We start from the raw sequence: 26,338 nt of genomic DNA, 5'->3' as shown, positions 1-26,338 counted from the left end.
ATGCTGGTCTGCGCCCTGCATAATCTCATTATCATGCGTTATTTCCATACGATGACGTGTAACACCTTCCTATGATACGTTAGTTTCCCACAGCAATAAGTAATTATGTTTGTGTCAATCCAGGCCACTTGGTGAGCCCTGGGTGACACCGCATCGATCAGCTATCCCTCAGAGCCGTGTGTGTGCCCACAGAGCTCACACACTTCCTGTTAAACACCAAAAGGCATTAAACCATTATTAGCTTTGATGCTATATAGAATATGGCACTTTGTGATAAATAGGACTTACAAAGGCACAAAAATCACAAGGATGTGACGCACATACCATAACCGTGACTTTCTACGCTAATGATGTTCTGCACGTCATGGTGTTCTGTTATAAATCAGAGCTGAATGCCATATGGTGCATGACAAATTTTCCTGCAAAGCAAACGTTTATCTTTAATCTAGATGATTTATAGGAAGATGAAAGCTTCTCTTTTGAAATGTGTTACTGTGACTTACATATTGTTCAGACCTGACCAAACATTTAACATCAACAATACTTTCCTTCCCTCCATATTCTGTGTGTTCAGTGTTCATCTTTACTGCCTGAGCTTTCACACTAAAAGACCTTTTTTAAACTTTCATTGTGAAATGTTCTTATATCACATGACAACCTTTGGCTTGTCTCGATGTATTACATCAGTTGCTGGTGCATCGAGCGGCGTTGTCGTCTTACTCAACGCTGCACATGATGACCTTCAATCAGAGGCAGTGAGATTGCTCTGAAGATTAGTAGTTATTTATTTATTTTAACTTTCTTTTGCTATCGTAAATGTCTTTATGAGGCCGCCTGTTATGTGAATCACTGCTGTCCCTCAGTGTGTATTGTGGTGTATTCAGGCAATAGGTCAGACCTTAGGTTTTCATCAGCCTGCGTTTTTGTTCAGATTATACTTTATTAATTCCAAAATTCTCCTTCTTTATATTATACTGAGTATATTTTTTTGAGGAAAGGACAGCCACGGGGCAGCGCTGAAGAACTCACTTAACTTTCGAGGTCAGGGCGATGGAATACAAAAACCTATATGAACGCCTGCACCACCAAATTAAAAGTTATCATTGCACTGGTCCTTTGTAATGTACTGACTAGGATTTAAGAAAGACACAAGCATTTTTATAAGTAGGTCTTGTTCGATTGAAAGAGGACTGAACCACCTTAATTTAACCTATTACAGTACAGGAATTAACAGGGGGCAGCAGCTAAAGGCATAGAATTTTTCACATCATGCTATTAATTTAACAGTTTTATTATATGGTTATGCTTTCAAGTGAATATTGTAGTGGTTAAAAGTGGCTTTTCTTTGAGCCGCCATTTTATCTGGGTGGCACAGAAATAAGGTTAAGTCGTAAAGTCGCCAAACCAGATATTGTTAAGTCAAGCTAACATTAGCAGTTATATTAATTATATTTCAATCAGGAGAGAATTAATTCTGAGTGTACATAATATATTTCTTTAAAACATGCACAGTCTGGATGAGGAATTTGGCAGGTCTTTGGTGATCAGATCCCATTGTGAAATCTTCATGCATGAGGGGGTAGTGAAGCCGCAGTTAATGTAGGAATCCCCCCCCAGTGGAGTCCAGACACTGGTGGTGGTGAAGAGGTGGCTGAAGATCAGGATGTGACGAGGAGCGGACTTCTGATGAGCTCAACCTGGGCTCGGATAATAAAGAACTGGAGGTGAATGAGGAGGAGGAGGGTCGTGACAATTCTGCGCTGAAAGGACTGCTGACAACAGCAGAGAGGAGGACAGATTTCAAAGTTGATTGGCTGATGGAGACAGCCACTATGTCCGGTTGTTGAACTGACAAGTGAACATCCATAATCAGCTGGCTGAGAATAAGCAGGAAGGACAGTAAGAGAGAGAGAGAGAGAGAGAGAGAGAGAGAGCTGTGAATGACTGAACTTAAGCTGAGCTTCATTTAATAAACTAAAATAAAGTTGCTATAAAAATATTTTTCCTGAAACCATACTATGAGGCTGTTAAGGGGCAGTATTTTCTGGTAAAGCAAATGCTTGAGTGGAAATTGCCTTAATTTTAAGATGCATTAATACGAACTGTTGATTGGAAAGTGGTCAGATTATTAAGTACAAAAGAGAACTATTGTGAATAAAAAACTATTTGTAAAACTATTGTAAGAAATTTGGTCCAACACTTATTCTTTTACAAGCTGTCATCTTGATAACTTTTCCTGCCAAGTTTTTGTGCTGTTCCTGCTTTGGCAGTTGTTAACGTTATCAAGGGTAATATTGCATTGATATTTTTATAATTCGTTGATAGTGATAATCACATGAGCCACAAATATATATTTGCTTACCATAAAAAAATGCACCAAGTTATCTTTAAATTTTTATTAAGGTGTCATTAACTGAGATATCCAAAGTTTAACTGATAAATAAAAGAAGCGAATGAGCGTGCACGTGGTGTAAGTTCATCATCATTTCTGCTCTTTGACCTCTCTGTTTGATGTGTGGGTGTTCTCTTGTGATAACAAAAACCACCACCGACACGTTCACTGAACACAGATGTAGCCATTCCTAGTCAGCACCTACTCAAGTGGACGTAGGTCATGTGATGAAAGACTGATGATTGGTCTTTATTTCACTCTAGTTGGGTGTTTCTGTGCATGTTCTGTGCTTCGTTTTGCCAGATGTACACAGCTGCAGCAGGCTTAGTATTTCAGCTACCACTGTATGTCTTGTTTTGAAAGCTGGAGAAATACTACACAGAGAGCTTATTAGAGCTTGATGGGATGGTCTGTCTTCTCCCTGTTGTTTTTTTCTCTTTGCAGCTCAACTCCTCCACACGTCCTTGTCTCGTTCCCACTCCCTCATCTCGCTGCATCTCGCTCTCACTTCTTTGTCTCTCACATTTACACTCTCACCTGCTCGCTCTCTTTTTCCACATCCCTTTGCTCCTTCTCACATCAGTCTGTCTTCTCACATCCTGGTGGTGACCTGTTCTTTTTTTTTGCGCTTTGTCTCATGTTCTCTTGTTCTTGTTGTTCTTCTACTTCTTTTAACACATTCAGGTTTGACACCACAATGGCTCCACTCGTGTTTGCAGACCAGTACCTTCAGCTGTCTGCTAAGCTTCCATCCCATAATATTTATGGCCTGGGAGAGCATGTGCATCAGAATTATCGTCACAACACAGACTGGAGAACCTGGCCCATCTTCACCAGAGATGCTTTCCCTAATGGGGTGAGGAGTATGGACACACACACACACACACACACACACATACAGACACACACATACAGACACACACAACAGGATAAAATTGTTTTTTAAAGCTATTGATTATTGACAGAATGTGTGATGTAAGACACACTTATTCATGCATTTATGTGGTAATAAATGCAGTGTATTTGCATTAATACATGTAAATCCCTATGGAGCTCAACAGTACTGTTTCAGAGATAAAAATCCCACTCATATTTTGAATATAAGATTAGACTTTTAGTCATAATGTCAAAATAATCAATCAGTTAGACTTGCCACATGATCTGAGATTGTGAAATGACTGTATATGATTCTGAACACAAAAAAAAAGAAAGAAAGGTTGGATGACTCAAAATTTCAAGGCAACTAACTTTTTGAGTTTTTGACTTTTGAACCTGACTCAAAATCTTTAAGGTTTAAATAAACTAAAAAAAAAGTTTTGCCAACCTATAATGTTTAGATGAGCTAATTATTGTAGATAAACTGAAAGTTTTAGAAACTCAAAAAAAAGAAAAATGTATTTCAACAATTGGTCACAATCTTTGAATTTGACATGATTTGGGTGCCTGAACATGGTTTTAATTAAAAATATTAACACCTCAGTTTTTTTTAGTGTAGAGGCCTGTATGTGTAGAAGTCTGCAAATAAAACACATTTTTCTTAAAACACTGATATCATACAACAACATCCCAACAATCCTAAAGAGTAACAGTGAAATCTCTGATTGGTGGAGGTCGCTGTTACCATGGAAATGTTTACCTGCTAATGGGCACTTCCACTTGCAGGCTGGCTATTTAGCTAGCAAACATTAGCTAACATGAGTCATATTAATAAAGTTGTCATGCCACGGTGAATGTAATTTTTTGCACATACAACATGAAGCACAATATAGTACAACACTGGCATTAACAATATAAACACTATTATAATGACAAAAGAATTTAAAATTCAATTTATTAATTTGCAATGGTTTATAATTGTTAGTAGTTAATAATTACACAATCTCATACCTTTGCCTTTTTTTTTCCATTTTCCAGTCTTTTTTTTTTGCTTTCAAATTTTTATGGTTGTGTTTCATCTCATAGTTGGTTGGCTTAAAACTCTTAAAGGATTTCCTGAAATGTCAGCGGAGTGAATCAACGGGGAATTCACTACTGGAAACAGAGCTGTTGAGAAAGTGGCCGGTCACTGTTGAGCTCTATAAAGTCAACAGTGTATCTGCATTTATACATGTCAATCCCTATAATGTCATATCTTTTTTTGTTAATGTTGTACCAAACATATTGTGTGCTCAGAGGCTTACTCTTGACATGTCTACCTAAGGTGTGTGTGTGTATATGTGTGTGTGTGTGTAAGTAGTGTGTTTACATGTGTTCCCGACATGTGTATTCTCCTTCCCAAAGGGCTTATAATTGAATGCCTTGTAAGCTGATTAGGTGGTGGTGTCACTGCCTCAGCTTCAATAAGTCTCCCATGTCTTCCCTATGTGTCCCTTCATCCCTCTGTCTCCCTGTGTCTCGCCTCCCCACAGGGAACCCATAACCTCTATGGACATTATCCCTTCTTCCTCTGTCTGGAAGACGAGAGTGGAAAGTCTTTCGGGGTCTTTCTCATGAACAGCAATGCTATGGGTAAAGATGAAACACAGACACATGGAAGGACACACGCTGGCACATAGAAGTACATGAATGCATGCATATGCAAGCACAGGAACAATGACATTGTCTTCAGGGAAGTACTCAAAAGACGCACTTTAAAATGGCGGCATAATACACGTGTGCATACATATGCATCCAAAGCATAAAAAAAAATGTATCAAAATGGTTCAAGGGCACGTGAGCCATCAGTTATGCCTCATCCTGCTAACACAAATGGATTTACGTTGCCTCAATCAAAAAATTGTGCTGACAATTCAAAGAGAATATTGCATGGCTGTTTTATTCTATAAAGGACATGACTGAAAGCAATGAGAGATCCTGCTGACATATTCCTTTTTCTCATGTCTCCTTGTATAAAAGCATTTTCTCACCTCTCATGGACTGTTTTTATTGATACACAGATGATGTGTGTTTGTTCATGTGTGAACTAAAAGTGAAAGGAAGAGAAAAAACTCTCAAAATAGAGACAGTATTTGTTGGAGAGGGCATTTAGGGCTATGATTTACAGGTAAGAGTGTTATTAGCCCTGTCTGAATCAAACTTAATACATCAGTTTCTAAAACCTCTACAACATCAGTATGATCAATAGTTTACTGAATAAAAACAGCTGTATGTAATCTGAAACTTGTTTTCTGCCCTCTGGTGGATTATCAGTGCACTGCAGGCTGCAGCCGGCCTGTGAGTGCAAAATCCAGCATGGCTCGCTTTATGTAGTCACACATTTATGGCAGGGAAATCTTTGCTAATTTTGAAAAAGTTATTGTAAGATGTTTGCAAAGATAAGCAAAGGTAAGAATTGAGTTAAGTTTACAGTGTTTCCATCTCTGGTGTCCATTTTTCCAGAGGTGATTTTGCAGCCCGCTCCTGCTGTGACCTACAGAACGATTGGAGGAGTCCTTGACTTCTACATTCTCTTTGGAGACACACCAGAACAAGTGGTGCAGGAATTCCTGGCGGTGAGGCACAAAAACTGTAAAACAATAATATCCAGGGAAGGTTTTCTGGGCGAGTCGGTTGTGCAAAAGTGGTCTGTGAGTTGCCTTGGCGCGGTGATTGCATTAACAATATGTCTGACTGTATTGTCCAGCTCATTGGCAGGCCTGTCATCCCTCCTTACTGGTCACTGGGTTTCCAGCTTTCTCGGTGGGACTACGGCAGCCTGAGTGAGGTCAAGAAAACTGTGGAGAGGAACCGTGCCGTGGGCCTCCCATATGTAAGATCCCGTCTGCTAGATTTTCTTTCTTTTTCTGTTTATTTTCTTTACGCTGTCAGTATTCAGCATGCCTGACAATCTGTTTGTCTTCAAGCCTATCTAAAATTGCTATCAAGGCCACTGAGGTCTGAGAATTTGTGTTCATATTCTCTTGTTAAAAATGTGAAATAACTTTTTTTATTTTTAAAAATATCACAAAACCATCTATGATATACAATGGATTTCAGGTGCATGTCCTCACGTATTTGGCACTTTCACACTTTAACACTTAGTGTGTTAAAATACGCATTTCAAAGACCAACTGTCTGAAACCATGTTGTGATGACGCATAATTAAATGCCGCCACAATAGCTGTAGCTTTTTTTGGGTGGAAGAGAAGTCAAGGAAATCGATGCCTCACCTTCTGCACCCCTTGTTAAATGTGAACCACTCATGCACTGCTGTGTGGTTCTAGAGGCAAGAGCCTTAACCACTACACTATCTGCGAAGACGTGATATGAAGGCTGAAGCGGGAGTTGGACGGACAGTCAGAGTGATAGCGATGGCCTTTAGCTTAGACGGGGTAATCCAGCTTTCTGTCAAATAATGGAGAGCCTGCCGGGCTCTATAGGTTCAATCCCGGGACAACTATTTTTCAAGCATCACTGAATGTTAGCGCTGATCAAAGATCAATCGACCGCGTTCCTTTCATTATCTCATTCATCCTGATCTGAATGTTAAAACTACTCCAACACCTCTTCCCCTCCGAGACACTTGATAAATACCAGTTCTGGTTGACATTTTCTTGGGAATGAGCCTCGCTGCTTATCTTCGCCTGGGCCTGCAACTACTAACAATAAGAAGTCCCTTCCACGCAGAGCGCCAATGTTTGATGTACTTTCTATTTCTTAATTACTAAGGTAAACTCCTAATCCTAATCTTTACATGTCCCCTTAAAACACTTCAACTGTGTCACAACTCCGTCCAATCATGGACGCGGTTTGAACTTGTCTTATTTAAAGATCAAATGCAAACAAATTTTGAACCCATCTCAATATTTCACTCCGATAATCTCCAATCTCTCTTTCATATCCAAAGACATTAGGATGCAGCTGCTTCCTCTCCTGCTGTACTCAGGGACATATTTGATAACCATTAGATAGACCACAGAGGGCATTATCACATTCTCCCTAATATGTCTGGAGCTGATTACCATTAGAGGAAGGATCTGGCAGAGCTTCCAAACCATCTGCTCTATCGATATGAAGTAGATTTTGGCAGACAACAGACAGACAGGGAGCAAGCATAAAGTCACACCCTGACAAAAAAGGAGAATGTGTTAACATTCCCATTGTCCTCCTCCAAGGTTTAGCAGCACATTAGGCGAGTTGTTTGCACTCACATCAGGTTTCCAAAAGTCCAGCAAAGGCAGGTCAACCGGCAGGCTCGCAGTTAGAAGGGCTTTTTTCAGCGCGGCTCACAGTGCAAATGCTTAACAGTGTGTTTAATGGCCATGCTGAGATGGGAACATACTGTGTTATGGGGATGCATGATGAGGATGCTGAATTTTGAGTGGATGTGGCCAAGCAGTGCGCAGAGGTGGAAGCAAGAGCTGGTACATTCGAGACGTATTAAGAGTCACTTTTTAATTTATTACTTTGAAGCAAGATGCAAATATGATTTTAATATGTGGAAGCCATGCCAGCATTTCAGCATTTCCAATTAAGCTCTGAATATCTAATGAAGTTTCATCTGTCTGAAGTAAACCCATCAAGTTATTCATATAACCTACTGTTTTTCCAAAAGATCATCTCAAAGTAAAACTAGGAAACAGACTTTTCGGTAAACAAATCATATTTGCTTTGTGATTATTTTCTGAATGGCATATTAATTAGGTATTGCATGTACATGAGGTGCCCATGCAGTTAGCATTTTTCTTCTTGACCTGCAGGACATTCAGTACACTGACATTGACTACATGGAGGATAAGAAAGATTTCACTTACGACAAAGTCAAGTTCACTGAGCTGCCTCAGTTTGCCGACTACCTTCATGAGAAAGGACAGAGATACATCCTGATCCTGGTAAGATGTACTTCGTTGTGAATAAATAAATTTGTGTATTTGATGCATTGATAGATAAATCTAACTGTTGAACATCACTAAAGCTTGCTGGCATTTCTGGATCCTATTTTATTGTTTGTATTCTTATTCTTCAGTCAGCTACACTCACCACACAATGGAAAATTTCTAATATTTTACCACTTGAAGTTCCAAAATTCCATAACCATTACAAAGCCATAAGCGGCCACTTTGACCTTTGACTTACAAACTCTATTGCCTCTCATTATAAATACCAGACTGAGAGATTAATGCATTTTTTCTTTTAGTTTATGTTTTTGGACATTAAAATGTAATTTTAAATGTGCATGCCATCGCATGTAGTAAACCATAATGGTTGCATATATTCAATAACCATCAGTTATCCAACTTAATTTTTAGTTTAATCTAGAATTACTCATATCAAGAAACAGTTAGATGTATTTTATACAATTATAAACATGTTTTTTTAACATTAATAACAACTTTCCACCTAGAATCATCTCAAAATATAATCATAGCCCACGGAAGGCTGGAAACAAGTACAAAAAATATTATTAAAAAAAGATATTTTTATTATTTTTAATGGAATCTAATTAATTAAATATTTGTATTTTAATGTTGTAAACTGTGCAAGCAATGTTGAGAAGGTCTCTGCACACCTGAAATGTCTGACAGGTGCGTCGGAAGAAAAAGTTCAATTTGAAAATGTTGTAAACTGGAAATTGTGAAGTTTTATTGAGAGAGATGATGTTAGTTGCTAAGCAACCATCTCCAACTGTGCAAAAAGAAACAATATTAACAGGAAAAAACAGGAAAAAATGATAACATTTCCTTAAAAAACATTCTAAATAAAAATATAGACACTTGTAGGAAAGGTCAGGTTGTACCTTTTAATTCAACAAAGTTATTGCACATACAAATTTGAAAACAGTCAAAATGAACACCTGGGCTATTCTAGGATTAAAAATAGCAATAACAATTAAATTTTTTTCTTATATAAAGAGTAAGGCTGGGTGACATGGCTTATATATAATATCAAGATATTTTAAGGACTGCAACTAAAGATTATTTACTGTAGATTGTTGATTAATCTGTTAATTCTTTTCTTATAAAATATCAGAAAATGGTGAAACATGTCAATTAGTGGTTCTCAAAGTCCAAGGTGACGTCCATAAGTGTCCCGAAGATATTCAGTTTACTGTAAGAGACACGTAAAGAAAACAGAAAATATTCACATTTAAGAAGCTGGAATCACAGAATTTTGACTTTTCTTCCTTAAAAAATTACTCAACCCAATTATTCAATTATCAGAATAGTTTAATTTAATAATTGATTAACCGATTAATCATTGCAGCTTTGCAGCTCTCATTTGATCTAAAATAAAACACCAAAACACCACAAATTCTCTCTTTTTTTCAAGTACCTAGATTTTTTTTATAAATAAACATCAGTAACATGAATATGATGACTAAGTGGGTAAAAGAAAATAACAGAGCTGTTAGAACAGTCTGATAAGTCAAGAAAATTACATCACTTTACTGTAATTGCAGCCTTTAAAACCAGGAGAAGACAATAATTGTGCCATATCACAATATAACAATGTCCAAAATCTGGGACAGTATGTAGCCTCATATGACAATATCAATGTTATATTAATATAAGATATATTAATAACCCAGCCCTATTAACATCCTACACGCACCGAAATTCTTACCCGTGTCCCCCTTCGTCCACAGGATCCTGCAATCGCTACCAGTAAGATGGTAGGAAATGCTTCATATGGCTCCTATGACCGTGGGACTGAGAAGAACGCCTGGGTCACTGACTCAGATGGCAAAACTCCTCTGTTAGGAGAGGTGAGCTTAATTAGATACTTACCTCCATCCAAGCAAAGATTTCCCTCTCCCAGACGGTAATGTCTCTTTGACACCAATCTTCCATGTCTGCATCTTCTGTAAATGGTTTGTCACAGCAATATTCAGGTCATCGGGTTGTGAACATGTCCTTCATGAGTCAGCCTTAATGCTGCAAAGTCTTTAGTGTAATAAGGGGTATTCATCATTATATATTGGCCTATTGTTGTTATTATTATTATTGTTACATGTTCATATGCTGGAAGGCAAAAGTACAATATAAACCATACATAAGTTTGAAAGATTCCATTTATTATTTAAACAAAGTTAACATGGCAAGACTGTTGCAAGGTACACAAAGTTTGGCATCTCAGAAACTGACAAACTAAAAAAAACAGCATCAGTCAGCTACAGTCCCAAGTAGCTTGAGCCAAAACTTGCTCTACAGTAAGTACAGTATGTGAAAAAATATCAGATTGAGCAAAAAAAAAAAAAACAAACCCTATTACGTTCAGGGATACTTTAATTGTGACCAACAACTGACTACAACATTTGAACCTGGCTACTACAATATGATTAATCTAATCTATAATGAAGTTTAGGTTGGTTAAAGCTACTACAGAGTTTTAGCTGGTTATGAAACTGTCTCAGTTTATGACTGATCCCTGTATATGACCTACATAAGTTAATGAGATCATCCACAGGACGATTGACTGTTTCTGTATGGCTACTTTTGATGCATGCCGCCGGATTCTCCTCGAAATCAGATGAAATGAGCCCATGTTTACATTTTCCCTGTCAAACTGTGAGTGAGTGGTATCTAAGCCAGTTCAAAAGAAGCAGGAGGAGATTTTTTTTCGGGATAATTTTACTTTTGACGTTATATTTTGTGGTTTTGGTGTTGGACACACTGCCGCTTTTGTCCACAGGGGCATCCAAAATCAACACAATATGAGAGTTCCTTTAAGGTGAGAGAAAAACTGTGATTGGCCACAAACTGGCCTTATATTTTATAGCACAGTAATCAGACATAGCAGGCTGTACTTCAGATCAAATTAGACAAAAAACTAAAAATAAGACGTTCTTTATTGCCCTGTTATACACAATACACTTAAGTTTACAACACAGTTCTGTTGTAATGTGTCCCAAATTAAAATAAAGAGACCTATTAAACCCAATAAAGTCCAATAAGGCTCTAATACTGTCTAATAAAGAACAAATCATTTCTTGTTTTGTGTAGTTTAATACAAAGTACAGCTGGTTATGTCTCATTAGCGTTCTGTAAAATGAAGGGTGACCTATAGTACATACAGTATAAACATCATTAATCCTGATTCTCTTCCACTTTACATCAGTTGTAAAGGCCTGTAAAAGTGTGTCACTGTAGAGGCTGGTTTTTGCGGCACACGTTTGTCCCTGAGCACATGTACTGTTCAATATTGTTGCTAAAGTACAAGGTCAAAATCTAGCCTTTGTGAAACTGATACTCAAGATGATTCCGGGAAACGCAGAGCCTGAATACGCTATTTAAGAGTCAGCGTGAATACAGTAACATTATCATTTTCAGTTGGTGAGGTACTTGTTGAACGTATTTAGAACCCTGCTGCTTCCATGACTCATGGAAATGTGAAGGTCCGCTGCGCGCTTTGCCGTTGAGTGTCTGAGCCTTTGCATTATGCAACACATCATGCGACATAAGCATAAATACATGCATTTGCTGTGTGTACGTGAGTGCATGTGTGACTGGCTCTCTGCAGTCCCCATCATAATCCCTAATGGAAGTTCAGGCCTCCAGTATGTTATTTTTGATCCTTTTCCCCACTGAGCACGTGTTTAAAAAGCTCTCCCCCGCGGAGAGGGCTGGAGGTGGGGGGTAAAAGTCTGTTGCTCCCATGGTTTTATGGTGTTGCCTTTGATTACGCACACGATTAGGCCCAGTCCCCTGGCTAATCGCTTTTTCATGCTGTTTATAACAGGTCAAACATATGCATTGATTCCGCATTAGTGTTTAATCTTAAAATGTTCTGCATCGCCGCATCACAGATTAGGTGAGCAAGCGCGCGTGTGTGGAAGAAAAGTCAGCCTGTGTGTGCATCTACAGTGTGCATATCCATTTCTCCAAATGAGAAACTATTCCTGGTTGCTTGTGCTTTACGTCTGTGCATGCATGTGTGTGATTATAATTGATTCTGGTTTATTTCCATATGAATGTATGTATACTGCTTATGAAAACAGTGAGGTCCGCACAGAACGACCTTTGCGGCGGCTGTTTCAGTGATAAAGGAGATACAACGACAGGCTGGTATTTATTTTGCTTTTAAGACAGCTAATTGCTCGCAAAGATAAGGATAAAAGCTTTTCCTGGTGGCCCATATGTTTCGGCGTGCGAATGAAATCATAGCACGACCGTTCGGAGCGCAGACGCAAAAAAATAGAAGGAGTAAACACTGCGGCGGGGTGAGTCTCTGTGGGGTTTAAAGGCAGGGATGACAGACAGGAACATGGGCAGAGGAAAAGGCAGGTGCAGGCAGACAGACAGTCACAAATAATAGATTAGAGAGTAATGTACGGGGAGACAGACTGGCTGTCTCTCTGAGCACCCGAGTGACAGGAAGTCAGCCACAGTGAGAGACAAGAGACAAAAAGACAGATTATCAAGTAAACACCAAAAAGGGACAGACAAGATGGAGGGTAGAAAGACACTTTGGAGCAGAAGCAGGGACGGATGGAGACAGGTAGAAGGAAAGATAGACGGGTAATGACATAGATAGGCAGGTTGACAGACAGGAGAGCATAAAAACAGACAAACAGACATAAAGATAGAGTGAGATATGCAGCTACAAATGCCTGCAGATTTGTTTTGCGAGCGTCTGCATTAGTAAGCAGCTTGAGACGTCAGAAAGACAAAATCTTGAGTTAAAGGGAAGGACTGTAAAACGAGAGACCGCAGCGGGGAGGGACTATCAATAAGCTCTGACCTTGGAGTTCTGACCACCTGCCAAAAACAGCCGCCTATAAATCTCACGTCTGTGTGTACGATGTGTGTGTGTGGGCACGTGAACGTACACGAGCAGTGATTCATGCCTTCGCCGCAAACTGGGTTGTAAAGTTATTGGCAGTGGAAGTAAAAACGTAAAAGATAGCGAGCGTGCAAGCAACCTTGAGATTTAATATCTCTCTACTGAAGGGTTCGCACACATGCACACGAAATCTCCCTTCTCTGTGGATTAATCATTTTTCCCAATACATGTCATTAAGGACGACTTCTAACACACAGTCACGTCTGGAGATTTCTATTGCGTTATCGATTTCTCCTCTTCTCTGTTCCCGTCCTCAACTTGTCTGTCTTCTCCACCCCCCTCTTTTCCTCTTTTCCATCTCTCCATCATCTCACTCATCAGTCCGCCCCCTCCCTTACTTCATCTTCCCTTCTGTTCTCTTGTCTTTGTCATTTCCACATCTCTTAAGCTTTTCTTTGACATTTCCATAGGTTTTTTTTTTTTTTTTGTTGTTGCTTGCTTCTGTGGAGCTCGCTACGCCTACACCATCTCAGATGATCATATCCAATCATGTTGTTTACATGCACAGTATTGTGAAGGATAGATTCCCGCCTAGTTAAAGGGACAGTTCACCACCAAAATCTAAAATACATATTTTTTCCTCTTGTTTTTAGTGCTATTTATCCATCTAGATTGTTTGTTGGAGTGAGTTTTGGATATATCGGCCATAGAGGTGTCTGCCCTCTCTCACTCAGCTTGTGGTGTTCAAACCACCAAAAAACATTTGAAAAATTTAACAGCAGCAGAGGTGGAAAAAAGTCGGCACATTTTTTACTCAAGAAGAATTACAGATACTTGTTTAAAAAAGACTAGATCAAGTATTGATTCAACTCAAGTAAAAGTACAGTTTCTGAAAAGTATTCAAAGTACAAAAGTGAAAAGTAGTCATTTAAAGGACCAGCTGTTTCTGCTAACTGAACCTCACCCATTTTGTCTTGTTTTGTCTTTTAAATGTTTTTTTTTTTTTTTTATGTCTTTGCCGTAAGTTTCGTCTTGTTACATCATTTTTGTCTTGTGTCTTTTAGTATTTTTGTCTTGTTAATTTTTTTCATCTTGATATGTCATGTTACCCTGTTTTTTTCTGTCTTGCCACCTCTTCTACGTCACTTTTGTCTTATGTAATTTTCATCTTGTTACATCTTTCCTGTGTGATATGCACTAAACACACATGGTCAGAAAAATAGGTAAAGTACAGATACCTGAAAAATCTGCTTAAGTGCAGTAACTAAGTATTTGTACTTCATCACTGTCTCTTTCCAGAAATCATGACCCAGTTATTCAAGATAATCCACAGATCTTGTTGTGAGCAGTTTCATGTAGGAACTACTTTCTTTTCACGGTAGAATCTGCCAGAACTACTTTCTTTCTGCTATAAAGGAAACAGTTCCTTCATGACAGTGCACCACATGTTGAGCGCCGTGTATTTCCATTGTATTTGGGAGGCAGACATCTCTACTGCCGATATCTCCAAAACTCAGCAACTCACACCAAAAATATGTAGAAGGATAAATAGCACTACATGTAAGAGGAAAAATATGCATTTTTGATTTGGGGGTGAACTGTCCCTTTAAAGACAAAAGAAGGATAAGAACTTTTAATGAAGTCCTGTCAAAAAAACAGCACATGGGCTAAAGTGAATACTGTCAGCAGGAGATCTCACACAGTGATGCCAAACTAATGTTCACTGAGAGTTTTATTCCAAAAACTATTAAAAAGTGCTTATAAACATGTCTCACATTCTCTCCTTCACAGGTGTGGCCAGGAGAAACTGTGTTTCCAGACTACACCAGCCAAAACTGCATCGACTGGTGGGTTGATGAGTACGAGCGCTTCTCCAGGGAGATCAAACACGATGCCCTCTGGATTGTAAGTCAATTTCTAAACACGTAAAATGAAGGTGTGTATTCACTGATTAGCTGTTCGCTAAGCAAAAATTCTCAAACTGGCATTATTCTGGACCCAATTACACGTGCACCGGGGCAGCGGGCTTAAATTTTTTGTAATTTTCAGTGGCAATTACTTCGCTGCAGGTTGAACACCAAGGCCAATAAAGAGCACCAAACACAGGCTGACACAAAACACAGGCTGAAATTCATATTATGCTCTTAATGATTCCTCATCTGAAAATTTTGGATCTGGCTCACTCATTACTCAGGCTGCTTGCGGCAGTACACACAGTTTCATAATTTACTTCGGACACCTTAGTTCAACCCAAGTTACTTTACTGTTCACTGTTTATCAGGGGAAGAAGTGTGTAAAATCTGTGGTGGGATTCTAAAGGTATCAAGGTAATTTAGCATCATCACACAATTCAGGGTGTTAAAACAAATTGAAAGTTGTAGTTCCTTCATGGTACATATAAACACAACAGAATAGCAATATTAAAAGAAAAAACATACACAGTTATTTATATATACGTACATATACATCCAAGGAAACTAAAAAAGAAGGAAGGGACATAAGTCTATGTTGTAAAACATTTGATGAAACAATGCCTCTTTAAAAAATGAAAGAACACACTTAAGAGAATAACATACTGATTGTTTAATGTAGGTCTCCAAATGACATATGGGATTTCCCATAAGCTTCAATAGAATTGACACTAAAGTCTCTTCTTTAGTGTACTTGTACACACTCAGGAAATAATTCTGTCATGCATTTTTTAAAAATTTGCATCAGGTTGAATGTAAACAACAAGATGGTGATGACAATGTGGTCAACATCATCACATTAAAAGTTTGACATCTGGGAAATGTTTGTCATCAACTTGGACAGTCTGTCCAGAATGTTGTGGTGCAGCAGGTCTTCGTGTTGGTACAACAGTCTTTGGTTGCTTGGCCAGCCCGAGTCCCATTTTGTCCATTTCATTTTCCTGCCCTGACATTACCAGGAGCAGCCTTAAGTCCAAGCCGGAGTAGCGTGGCTCATGTCGCAGCTCACTTCCTCTCCTCCTGGGGTGGTCTGTGATGGTGCGTCCAGCTGATCTGATTGTGTGGTTGAAAGATGCTGACCGCATTGTTGATTGGTTCAAAACTTCCTAATGCCTGCAAGTGTATTTCTGTCCCAGGTGATATGTGTTTCAGCAAAAAACCCAATGAATTAAAAGAGAAAAGAAGCATAGTTTGGAGGATCTACATGCACAACACTTCTATGGCATGTTGCAATAATTACTGTAAATGTCCAGTGTGTAAGATATATTGAGATTTATTAGCAAAATATGTGCAAAATGGAATATAATATTCGTAAGTAATTTTCATTACTGTGTAACCACCTGAAAATAAAAATTATTGCATTTTCATTACCTTAGAATGAGTCGATCATGTATCTACAGAGGGCGTGGATCCTCTTCCACGAGGCTGCCATGTTGCTGTGCCATGTGTGGCCCAGAACAGACAGACAAAACACAGGTTCTAAATACAGCCTTTAGCATTTTGGTCGTGTTTTGTGGCATAGCTTCTCCTACACCCTTGGAGGGTGAAACAAGGTGTTTGTAATTTGCAAGCTCACCACTAGATGCCAGTGAATCCCACACATTGGTCCGTGAAATGATTAGTTTAGACATACAATTATGTTTTCTCAAACAATGTTCTCTGATACACTCGCAGGACATGAATGAGGTGGCTAATTTCAAGAAAGGATCTGTCAACGGTTGTGCTGATAACAAGCTCAACTACCCTCCCTACACTCCAAGTAAGACACTTCTGTCTGTTTTCTTTCTTTTCTTTTCTTCTTTTTTCCTTTTAATATCTACAATATCTGTCTTCCTCTTGAGACATGCTCAAGTCTTAAAAACTTTGTCATGGAAGCATTGTTAGTTTGCCCTTGCTTACAAAACAGTTAGAAATCTAAGGTTTATGAGAACAAAGTGCTCTGAGGTGCAAAGAAATAGAGGATGTCATAGCCTTGCAGCTTGTGGCCCAAACGCTGTGCACAAGTTGATAAATTCACCACAATAGCTCATAAAGTAAGTTCAGGTCCAGAGGAAAACTCATCTAGAATAGTGGGTCCCCAGTGTGGAATTTTGAAAATGACTCTTCTGCCATGTCTTTTATTCCAACTGTGTCCCAGACAGGATGATCATAACTGGAAAAGGCATGCTCCCCTGATGCCACCTTTTTATTGCACTCCTCCTTAGTCATCCTCTTCTTCCATTGCTCTTTCTGTCTCTCATTTCCTCATTGTTCCCACTTCCTATTGCAGTATATATCAATGTCTCTCGCGTTCTGTCTGTCTCCTTCTTCCTCTTTTTTCCTCTCACTGCGTTCTGTATTCATTCCATGCCTCCTCTAACCCCCATGTCTTTACCTCCTTCATCTTTTCTCTCCCCCAGAGATTCTGGACGAGGTGATGTACAGTAAGACTCTGTGTATGGATGCCAAGCAGGCCTGGGGGAACCACTATGATGTCCACAGTCTGTATGGCTACTCTATGGTGCTGGCTACTGAAAAGTGAGTGCATTCACTATCAATGACAGAGGGAGTTTGGCCAGCTTGTGCTATGGAGGCCAACTTGCTGCCACCCCTCGAGAGCAATGAGGCATTGGCAGACTCAAAATGCACTAATGTCAAAACACAAAATCTTTGAAATCAAGTTTTGTAGATGTAGAATCAGATGAGAAACAGCCCTGAAACAGAAATAAGGAGCTGACATGCAAAAGCGCAACAGAGAAATCTGTCAGTTCGGAGCGGTGCCGTGACTTATGCCCTCAGCTAAATCACGGCCTGTGACTCTCAGGCCATTTTCAAGTTGGATCCCATGTGATAAGTGCAGAAATGTGTTTTAATGAGCCCGGCTCCCAGGGTGAGTGGATGAATTTCTCATCTGGGTCTGGCACTGAAACAGTTTAAGGGCCCATTACTTACACAATCCTATAGAGAGGCATCAAAGTCATTATAGGATCTAATCATTGGAATATGGAAATAGATATAGAAATTGATGAAGCATTAAACAGGTTAAAGTTTATATAACCTGCTTTATGCTTTATGTATTGGCAATTAAGCATGATACTCTGAGTGCACATATGCTAGACTGAGTGTAAACATTTGGCCTGTTCTCCTTATAAACACTGTCAGGCTAGGGGTAATGCCATGTGTGTCATGCATGCAGGTAGCACACCAATTTTTGTATTAATAGATGCAAAGACCATTAAGTTCACATAAAATACACCATCAGTTCCTAAAGAGTTGGGACGCTGTGAAAAATGTAAATAAAACCAGACTGCAATAATTTGCAAATACTTTTTGACCCGAATACAGTACAAGGACAAGATATTTAAACGGATAAAACTTTATTGTTTTTTATAAGTACACACTCCTGCCACACATCTCAAAAAGCTGGGGAAGTGGCAACAAAAGACAGGGTAAGTTCTGCAGGACTCAGAAAACAGCTGTCACATCTGTCAAGGCACCATTAATGCTGAAATACAGAGATTGAAGTAACATAGACAATGTCCTTTTCAGAATGGGAAAGAATAACATTTTCAAAACTTCAACAGTTAGTGTCCTCGGTTCCAAACGCTTACTGAGTGTTGTTAAAAGAAAAGGCTATTGAACACAGTGGCTAACGTGCCCCTGTCCCAGCTTTTTTGGAATGTGTTGCAGGCATGAGTGAGTAAATCGGGCCCAAAATCCACGTAGCTAGTCTCTGTTTTAATGACAAAACCTCAAAAAAAAAAAAAAAAAGGAAAAAAAAAGCTCAGAGCAATTTGAAAAGACAGCAGCAGCGGAGGTTTACCAGAGCACATTAGACTCATCCTTCAAAGACCATCAAAATAGTATAGTCGAGATAATTAGATGAGTAAATTTGTGGAAGCCTGGCACATGAGCAAGAGCTGCACAAAAACACAAACCACTTAAATGTCACAGAGGTATAAACGCTGCAGTCCTGTTTATCTTACTACAGGAATTTCTATAGTCTCAAAGCCCTCAGCGAATCATTTCACACAAGGCTAAAGTTGGCATCAGTTGCAGAATTTTAATATGCACTAATGGTGATGGTATGGGAAATTGCATCAATTAGAAAGCAGCACACACCTGCACTAATGGGTTTTTGGCTGATGGAAAATTACACCCCATAAAACTAAACAAATGCAATAGACACCCCTTGATGCAGAGATATATCATATATGGAAATTAAAAGTAAGACAGGGCCTAAACTGTCAAAATATTAATAACATTCAACTTTCAATAATAGGTTATATATCTCATGCCAGTATTACAATGGTTTCTTCAGCTTTTTTCCCCGACTTATTAGGATATTCTGCAGCTCATTTATGTCCATTCATCACTTCCATGTGCGTCAGTGTACCTCAGATGCCAATAAAATCACTGCATTTAAATAAAATGCCACTGTAACCTTTCAGGTGTTGATTTCTTTCCTGAATGGAGTCTCAGTATTGTTTAGCACAGTGTCTGCAGAGGCAGAAAAAGAGATTCTTTCAGTTATATCATTGTGGTGCTGTATTCCCACAACGTTCTTACATTTAAGTGAGATCTTAAAGTGGCCATTTTTGCTAATTTTCAAGCTCATACTTTTATTTTGGGTCTCTTAAATGCCCAACGCTTCACAAACTCCTGTCTTTTAAGGCCTCAAGCCCCTTCAAAACTCTGCTCCAAACTGGCTGTACATTATGCAAATGTGCAACAATGTGATGTCACCAAGCAGCAGAAGAAGGGATTGATCACAAATAAGGCGTTTCAGGCAGTTTAAGAGAAGTGTTTTCTGTGAGAGAGAGAACAACCTTGGTGTGGACTTAGGGCTTTGTAACTTGGCTGGTCTTTTAGATGCACAAAAAAGCTAAATAACACACTAAAGGAAAGGAAAAACAAACAAATAGTGTGGTATAGCATCTCTAAGGCTTGCAGTGACATTTAGCTGCAAGACACCGCACTGATCCACTTGGATATATAATTAGAGAAAGGACTTTAACAATAAAATATCTGTTTAAAAGTTCGTCAGGTAAAGTGAACATTTTTCACTGATACCCAACTGTTGTAGAAAATGGTGAAATAAATGCAGCTCTTTTCACCTAAAGCAATAACATTTAACATTTCTGTATTAAAAGGTTGTAGACGTATGTTATACAGTACATTTTGTTGAGCTGTGTATTTACATTATCCCAAATGTTTCTAACAATGTTCAGACACAGAATAATCCATAACTTATTCATGATATCGGTGCGTTTCCTGCTAGCCCCTAGTTGCTGTAACTTCAGGGAAAACATGGGATATGTTGGATATGTCAGAGAGTTGGCAAACCTTGAGTAAACAAAACATAAATAAAGGTTTAATACCTTCCTTCATCCATGAATGTGATTTCTGCCTGAGTTGCATCAGATAGATTTCCACTGGCACTGGCTGTTTGTTTAACAATGAAGATTATAAAATCTCATGATCCCACGACATCGAACTACATCTTTTGTTAGCAGTAAAATTTACATATCGTGCTCCTTATTTGTGCATACTTCCTGGTAGAGTATTATTACATGTCACAATCAAACTGTTCTTTTCACAATTCCTGAATCAATTATTTGACTGCTGAATCGATTTTAATATATATAAATACCTAGCACTTAGCCCAATAGCTTGATGCTAACATATAATGGGAATTCCCATTGATGCACTAGCAGAAATTATCATTACGATTGTTGCAATATTTTCTTAACAAACCATTCAATTCAGTCAGCTTTACTTCACATGTAACATAGAATTACATGTGTGTTCATACTTTCCTCTGCTGTGAGGAGATCAAACAAATAGCTGCTGACATTGTTGACTCAGTCTCTTACTCTGGCTTCAACACTCCACACTAGTCCGCTACAGCAAACCCAAAGGGTCAAAACTCAAACTCGAAATTCACAAGGCAAGGCAAGTTTAATAGAACCATTCAGACAGGCAGTTCAATGTGGTTTACATGAGCATAGAAATAAATTAAAGATAAGACATTAAGAAAACATTGAAATTGCATTTAAAACACCATCAAACAAAATATTGATGGCCCCTTCATATTAGTTCCAAAGCTCAATTTCATATGTGAAGGATGTTAATTTAAAGGCTCACGTTTGTGCTGTGTGCAGTTTTCAGGCTCCCATTTTGGCATTTTCTCAGATGTTAGAGGTTTCTTTTAATTATTTTCTTATGGCACTGGCTTGATTAGCAGGCACAGCTTAAGTTTACTTCAAAAAGTATTTTATTTACTATTTTTATATTCGGTATAGCAGTGATTCTGACTGGCATGTGATGTGCACTGTTTTTGGAAATAGTCTTTAGAAGTGTATGATTCTACTTTCTTCTATGTCCTTGTGTTCAAAAGGCAAATAAAATTTGCAATAGATTGTAATATTCAATCACAATACTTGTAGAATTGCAATACATAATGAGTCAGCGCCCAAGTATTGTGATGTATTGCATTGGGACATAAGTGTATAATTCTATTCCTTATATTGTATGCACAGGTGCACAAAGACACAAAATGTAGGCCCATGCACAAAGGAAAACATTATACACACACAGGGCACATACATATGCAGTGGTGACCACGAAATACCATCCCTCTGAAGTCGACTTGCTGACTCACTCGTTTTTGTATTAAAGCTAGCTCATCTTTCTTTTGTCTCCTTTCTCACTCCCTCCTTCTTTTTTTCCCCCTACTCTGTCCACTAATTAAAATGTATTATTGGCAGGAGACACGATTTGTAAACATCATCAGGGTTTTATATTGTCATGGAAATCAATGCTGCTTCGATTTCCCTCATCAAACAAAATAATAATGTACAATAGGGAAGGAAAAGTACTAGTAGTTCTGTCTTCGTCCCCATCTAATATCTCTGTTTCTTGCTCTTCCCTGTGAGCATGTGTGTGTTTGTGTATGTGAGAGTGTGATATCTGTTTCTTCCTTGTGCTGCTCTGTCTCTGTACCCCCATGTCCTTTTTATTTTAATAACCTCTCTCTCCCTCTCCCCCTGCTTCTCTCCTTGCTGCCTCCTCTCCACCCCACAGAGCTCTGCAGAGGGTGTTTGGAGCAAACCGTACCCTGATGTTGACCCGCTCCTCCTTCCCAGGTGTGGGAAAATATTCGGGTCACTGGCTGGGGGACAACGCTGCCAACTGGAACGACATAAAATGGGCCATCCCTGGCATGCTGGAGTTTGGACTCTTTGGGGTTCCCTACGTGAGTAGCAAACCTCCACAGAAGGGCTAATACCCCCCCCCCCCCCCTTTTACAACCAACAGAGGTTTGACAACAGGGTTTTCTTATTGGGCTTGGCTCCTGACACCTCATGGCTAACGTGGCTGCACAGCTAACCAAGCTAACAACAGTTAGCTGTTAGCAACTTTAGCTTTAGCAACAGTTAGCTGTTAGCAACTTTAGCAACAAGTAAAGCTATCAGGATGCTATGTAAAGTATCAGGAAACTTGTTAAATTGGTGAGTCCAGGCCCCCAGCCCATTGTCTGCTAACTAATGTTAGCTGCTGGGGCCGTCAACTGTAAAATGCCTCTTTGCATAATCTGCTATCAAATATCCAGCATACATAAGCACCTGCCATATTTTGTTTTACAGGAGGGAAAAAATCAATGATTTTTCCTGGTTTGATATCAAATCTTTTTGGCATATATTATTAAATAGGATCACAGGGATGTTAGCATTCATTTTGACTTTAATCCAAGTGAGTTTGACAGGAAAAATGTTCTATCTGGTTGCCATGATAAGTTTTAACATGTCTGTGAGAAGTTATCTTTTCAGTGTTTGCACAAAATTCAGTGCTAACATTTTAATTTGGGCCTTATTTCGAGCCTTCTTACTTGTGTAGAAAAGTACTATTTGCAGTTTTGTCTTGTAGCCTAGCTCTCTCTTGAGACTTTGGTATTGTCATAGCACACTTGTAAAAGAAAAAGTTATGCTTTGTTTGATTTAAGTTGCCCATAAATTTGGGGAAAAGAAAGAAATTCAGGCACCCAAGAGCTCTGTGAAGTGTGGTTAATTTTTTTTCGGCAAATATCCAGTGACACAGGCACTTTTCACTCGAGGCTCAGATTCCTCTCATCTAGCATTAATGAAAGAGACAGAAATGCTATTAGGTATGTGGAACGCTGGTATCATACTAAAAATCTCAGAAAGTTAGCTAGAGCAAGTTGTAAATCTTACTAGGTGTTTCATTTTAGTTAACATGTATTTCTGGCATTTCTTTTTCGTCTTTTTAAAGGAGGATTCAGCTGCTAATTGAGATCTATGTTCAGGTGTAGGCATAAAGACAGAGGGGAAGGCAAGAAAAAGTGTGTCTGGAATGAGATCCATTAAAATGTCTGGAGGAACACCAGTTCTCTTTGCAGGAACAACACCACGTTCAAAAAACATAGACTTGAAAAACTGCTACTCAGTACCCAAGTGCACTCTGTACTTGCATGTGTGTATCTGCAGTCCAAACAGCGGCAAGAAAACAACAGGGAGTCGAACGCACACCCTAACACACACGCACACACTCCTCCAGCTGTGCGCGTCAGGTGGTCTTATAGATGCCAACTACATCCTGGTGGGACTGTGTCAAGCAGATTTTGGGTTCTTCAGCACACACACCTACTCATACGCTCCCACAAACAAACAGAGAGAGAGAGAGAGAGAGAGAGAGAGAGAGAGACAGCTGGAGAAATGGGATTTGGATCGATCCCACCCCCACCGAGTCTGTTGTAAAACGTGGCCAGTAGTAAACAATAGAAAGCAAGCAGTCTCCGTGGACTGGCCTTTGACTGAAGTCTCTTTGTTGGACTCCACTGTGCAATTAATGTAAATAAAGATCACTGCCCACATCTACTGTCTGCCAGTAAATCTGGACTGAATTGAACGCACTTCAAGAAAGACATTTTAAAAGACAAATATGTGGCCAGCTTTTTTTCTGCGGCAGGAGATTTGATGACTTCAGATTGAGTTGTTTTCTTTCCGACAGCGCCTGGATTGACGCTGCTTAACAGTTAAGAGCTACTTAACAGTTTCAACATTCACTAAATCTTTGCTGATACACTTATAAAATGTAACAAGCTGTACTTTGTATTAAATTAGGTGAGAATTAGAAATAATACGTTCTTTATTAGCCAGTAAACAATCATAGCCGTACCCAACAGTGCACTAATAAGATGTGACAATCCATACAAAAATTTTAAATATTATGTTTTTTATTAAACAATGTTAGACCCTTTATAAGACTTCATTCGAGGGTAGTTAGGGACACATTACAACAGAACTGAACAGAAACTGAAGTGTAATTTTTTCCATAGTTGGATCCCTATTAGACTTTTTAGTTCACAGTACAGTTCTGAGAAAGTCTAATAAAAAAGTTTGGTTGTAATGTGTCAAAAAATTACCCTCTAATAAAGTCTAATGAAGGTTTAGTAAAGGGTCTGCTACTGTCTGATAAAAAATATATATAGTTTTTAAGTCTTATTAGTGTGCTGTAAAATGAAGAGCGACCCAGTCTTCAACTGGAATCCACAGTATCCTCTTCTCTCGAATGTGTCACTGTAGGATTCCAATACACTGAATTTAACATTTAAGATAATAGAAATATACTGTACGTTCAGGCAAAATGTCAAGCTGTCGTCCCCTCATGCGTTCCAGATTGGAGCTGACATCTGTGGGTTCTTTGACAACTCCAGTGAAGAGTTATGTCGTCGCTGGATGCAGGTGGGAGCTTTCTACCCCTTCAGCCGGAACCACAACGCTCAGGGCTACAAGGTACTGTAAAGGCACTTTTGTTCTACAATTCTTATATTAGACTGTCAGTTTTAGATTTATGTATTGCACAGCCATTGTTTGGGCTGAAGTGCTGCAGGGTATAACCTTCATTTCATAACATTGCATAGGTGCTATGTACTCCAAGTGGTTAAAAATAGAAACTTCTTTCAGTATCCATGGAGATTGTCATCATACCGGCACTAGTACAACTGTGCTATAAAATGGGAGCAGTGGGACCTCTGATTTCGGGTTTAACACCGGGGATGTAAGCTGTGGCAAATCATTACAGCTGCAGCGGGCATTGGAACATCTGAGCCTGAAGTAAAACGTGGAAGCTCGGTGCCAGACTGAGGCTGGAATTTTACACTATAGTAAAAGATAACATTAATGCTAAATTATGCTAAATTACTATGATATGATGTGCCATATGGTGGATACATGGCCAGCGTATTGTAAAATATCAAAGCGGTTTAAGCTCTGGTGGCCCTGATATCGGACCCTTAACTAACCTTTGAATGGGTAGTATTATCTCTTGTGTGATGATGAATTAACATTAGAAAAAAGTGTTCTTGTAGTTGACCACTCACTCACTAAGCCCTGCCCCCCATAGTTAACTTAACTACACTCATCAAGCTTCTCATTCTCTCACAACACAAGTAGAGCCAAATCGATACTGCATTTTTGGGGCCAATGTCGATTCTGATGGGGTAAAACTATTCTGATATCGATAGGCTATATCAGCTGATATTGTTCATATAGAAAATAGAATAAAAAATCTCAGTATCAAATCTGGTTATCTAACACTTGTGACAGTGGTGTGTAATGGAGGCAGGGTATTTAACCATTTAATAAACTTTATTGTCCAGAATAACATCAGGGAAATGAAACACTAAACTTTCTTTTTTAATATTTTAATAAGTAATAATAATAATAAAAGATGGGTTGAAAGACGCCACTACAAAAGTTACATTCTACAAACTAAACAAGCTTTCCAGATGTATAAAACCTCTGACTGCATCAACATCAGTTTCAGCCTCGTAATCTTACTAGCACCAATAATAAAAAAGAAAAAAAGAGCACTGTATCAGTAGTCTGGGTATCAGCAGATATCGAATTCAGATATCGGAATTCGATCGGAACAGAAAAAAGTGGCTCGGTGCATCTCCAAGAAGCACACTATAAAATTAAATGGTACATGGCAGATCAGAGCAAATGTCAAAGCAAGACACAGGAAGGCACCTGCTGAGCCTACAACAGTGCTTATATTGACGTTACATACTGAGCTATTATTGTAGGATGAACACAACTAACAGGAGAAAAGTCAGTCTTCAGTGTTGAATAGCGTGAAAATTGATGCTCTCACAACGTTTGCCATGTGACATTTCCGTGGTCATCACTGCTTGCAAAAATAGAACAGCGTTGAGGTAGGGAACGGGGGGGTTTGAGTAAGAAACGGTGTGTGTTGCAAGGAGGAAGTTGGG

General features: G+C 39.0%; 1 protein-coding gene across 1 annotated transcript in view; it reads left to right on the top strand.

The window, feature by feature from the left end:
- si (sucrase-isomaltase) overlaps positions 1–26,338 on the top strand; it is a 96,969-nt gene that overhangs the window by 8,836 nt on the left and 61,795 nt on the right. Inside the window, exons 7-17 of the mRNA XM_084717328.1 lie at positions 3,077–3,248; positions 4,801–4,900; positions 5,771–5,883; positions 6,015–6,140; positions 8,071–8,202; positions 9,957–10,076; positions 14,885–14,998; positions 16,738–16,822; positions 17,463–17,580; positions 22,129–22,300; positions 24,741–24,857. Of these exons, the coding sequence (XP_084573454.1) occupies positions 3,077–3,248; positions 4,801–4,900; positions 5,771–5,883; positions 6,015–6,140; positions 8,071–8,202; positions 9,957–10,076; positions 14,885–14,998; positions 16,738–16,822; positions 17,463–17,580; positions 22,129–22,300; positions 24,741–24,857 (1,369 nt within the window). The remainder of the gene's footprint in view (positions 1–3,076; positions 3,249–4,800; positions 4,901–5,770; positions 5,884–6,014; positions 6,141–8,070; positions 8,203–9,956; positions 10,077–14,884; positions 14,999–16,737; positions 16,823–17,462; positions 17,581–22,128; positions 22,301–24,740; positions 24,858–26,338) is intronic.

Source organism: Lutjanus erythropterus, chromosome 4, assembly GCF_056507025.1.
Source record: "Lutjanus erythropterus isolate fLutEry1 chromosome 4, fLutEry1.hap2, whole genome shotgun sequence".
Taxonomy (NCBI): Eukaryota; Metazoa; Chordata; class Actinopteri; order Lutjaniformes; family Lutjanidae; genus Lutjanus; species Lutjanus erythropterus.
This window is presented reverse-complemented; position numbering and strand designations above follow the sequence as displayed.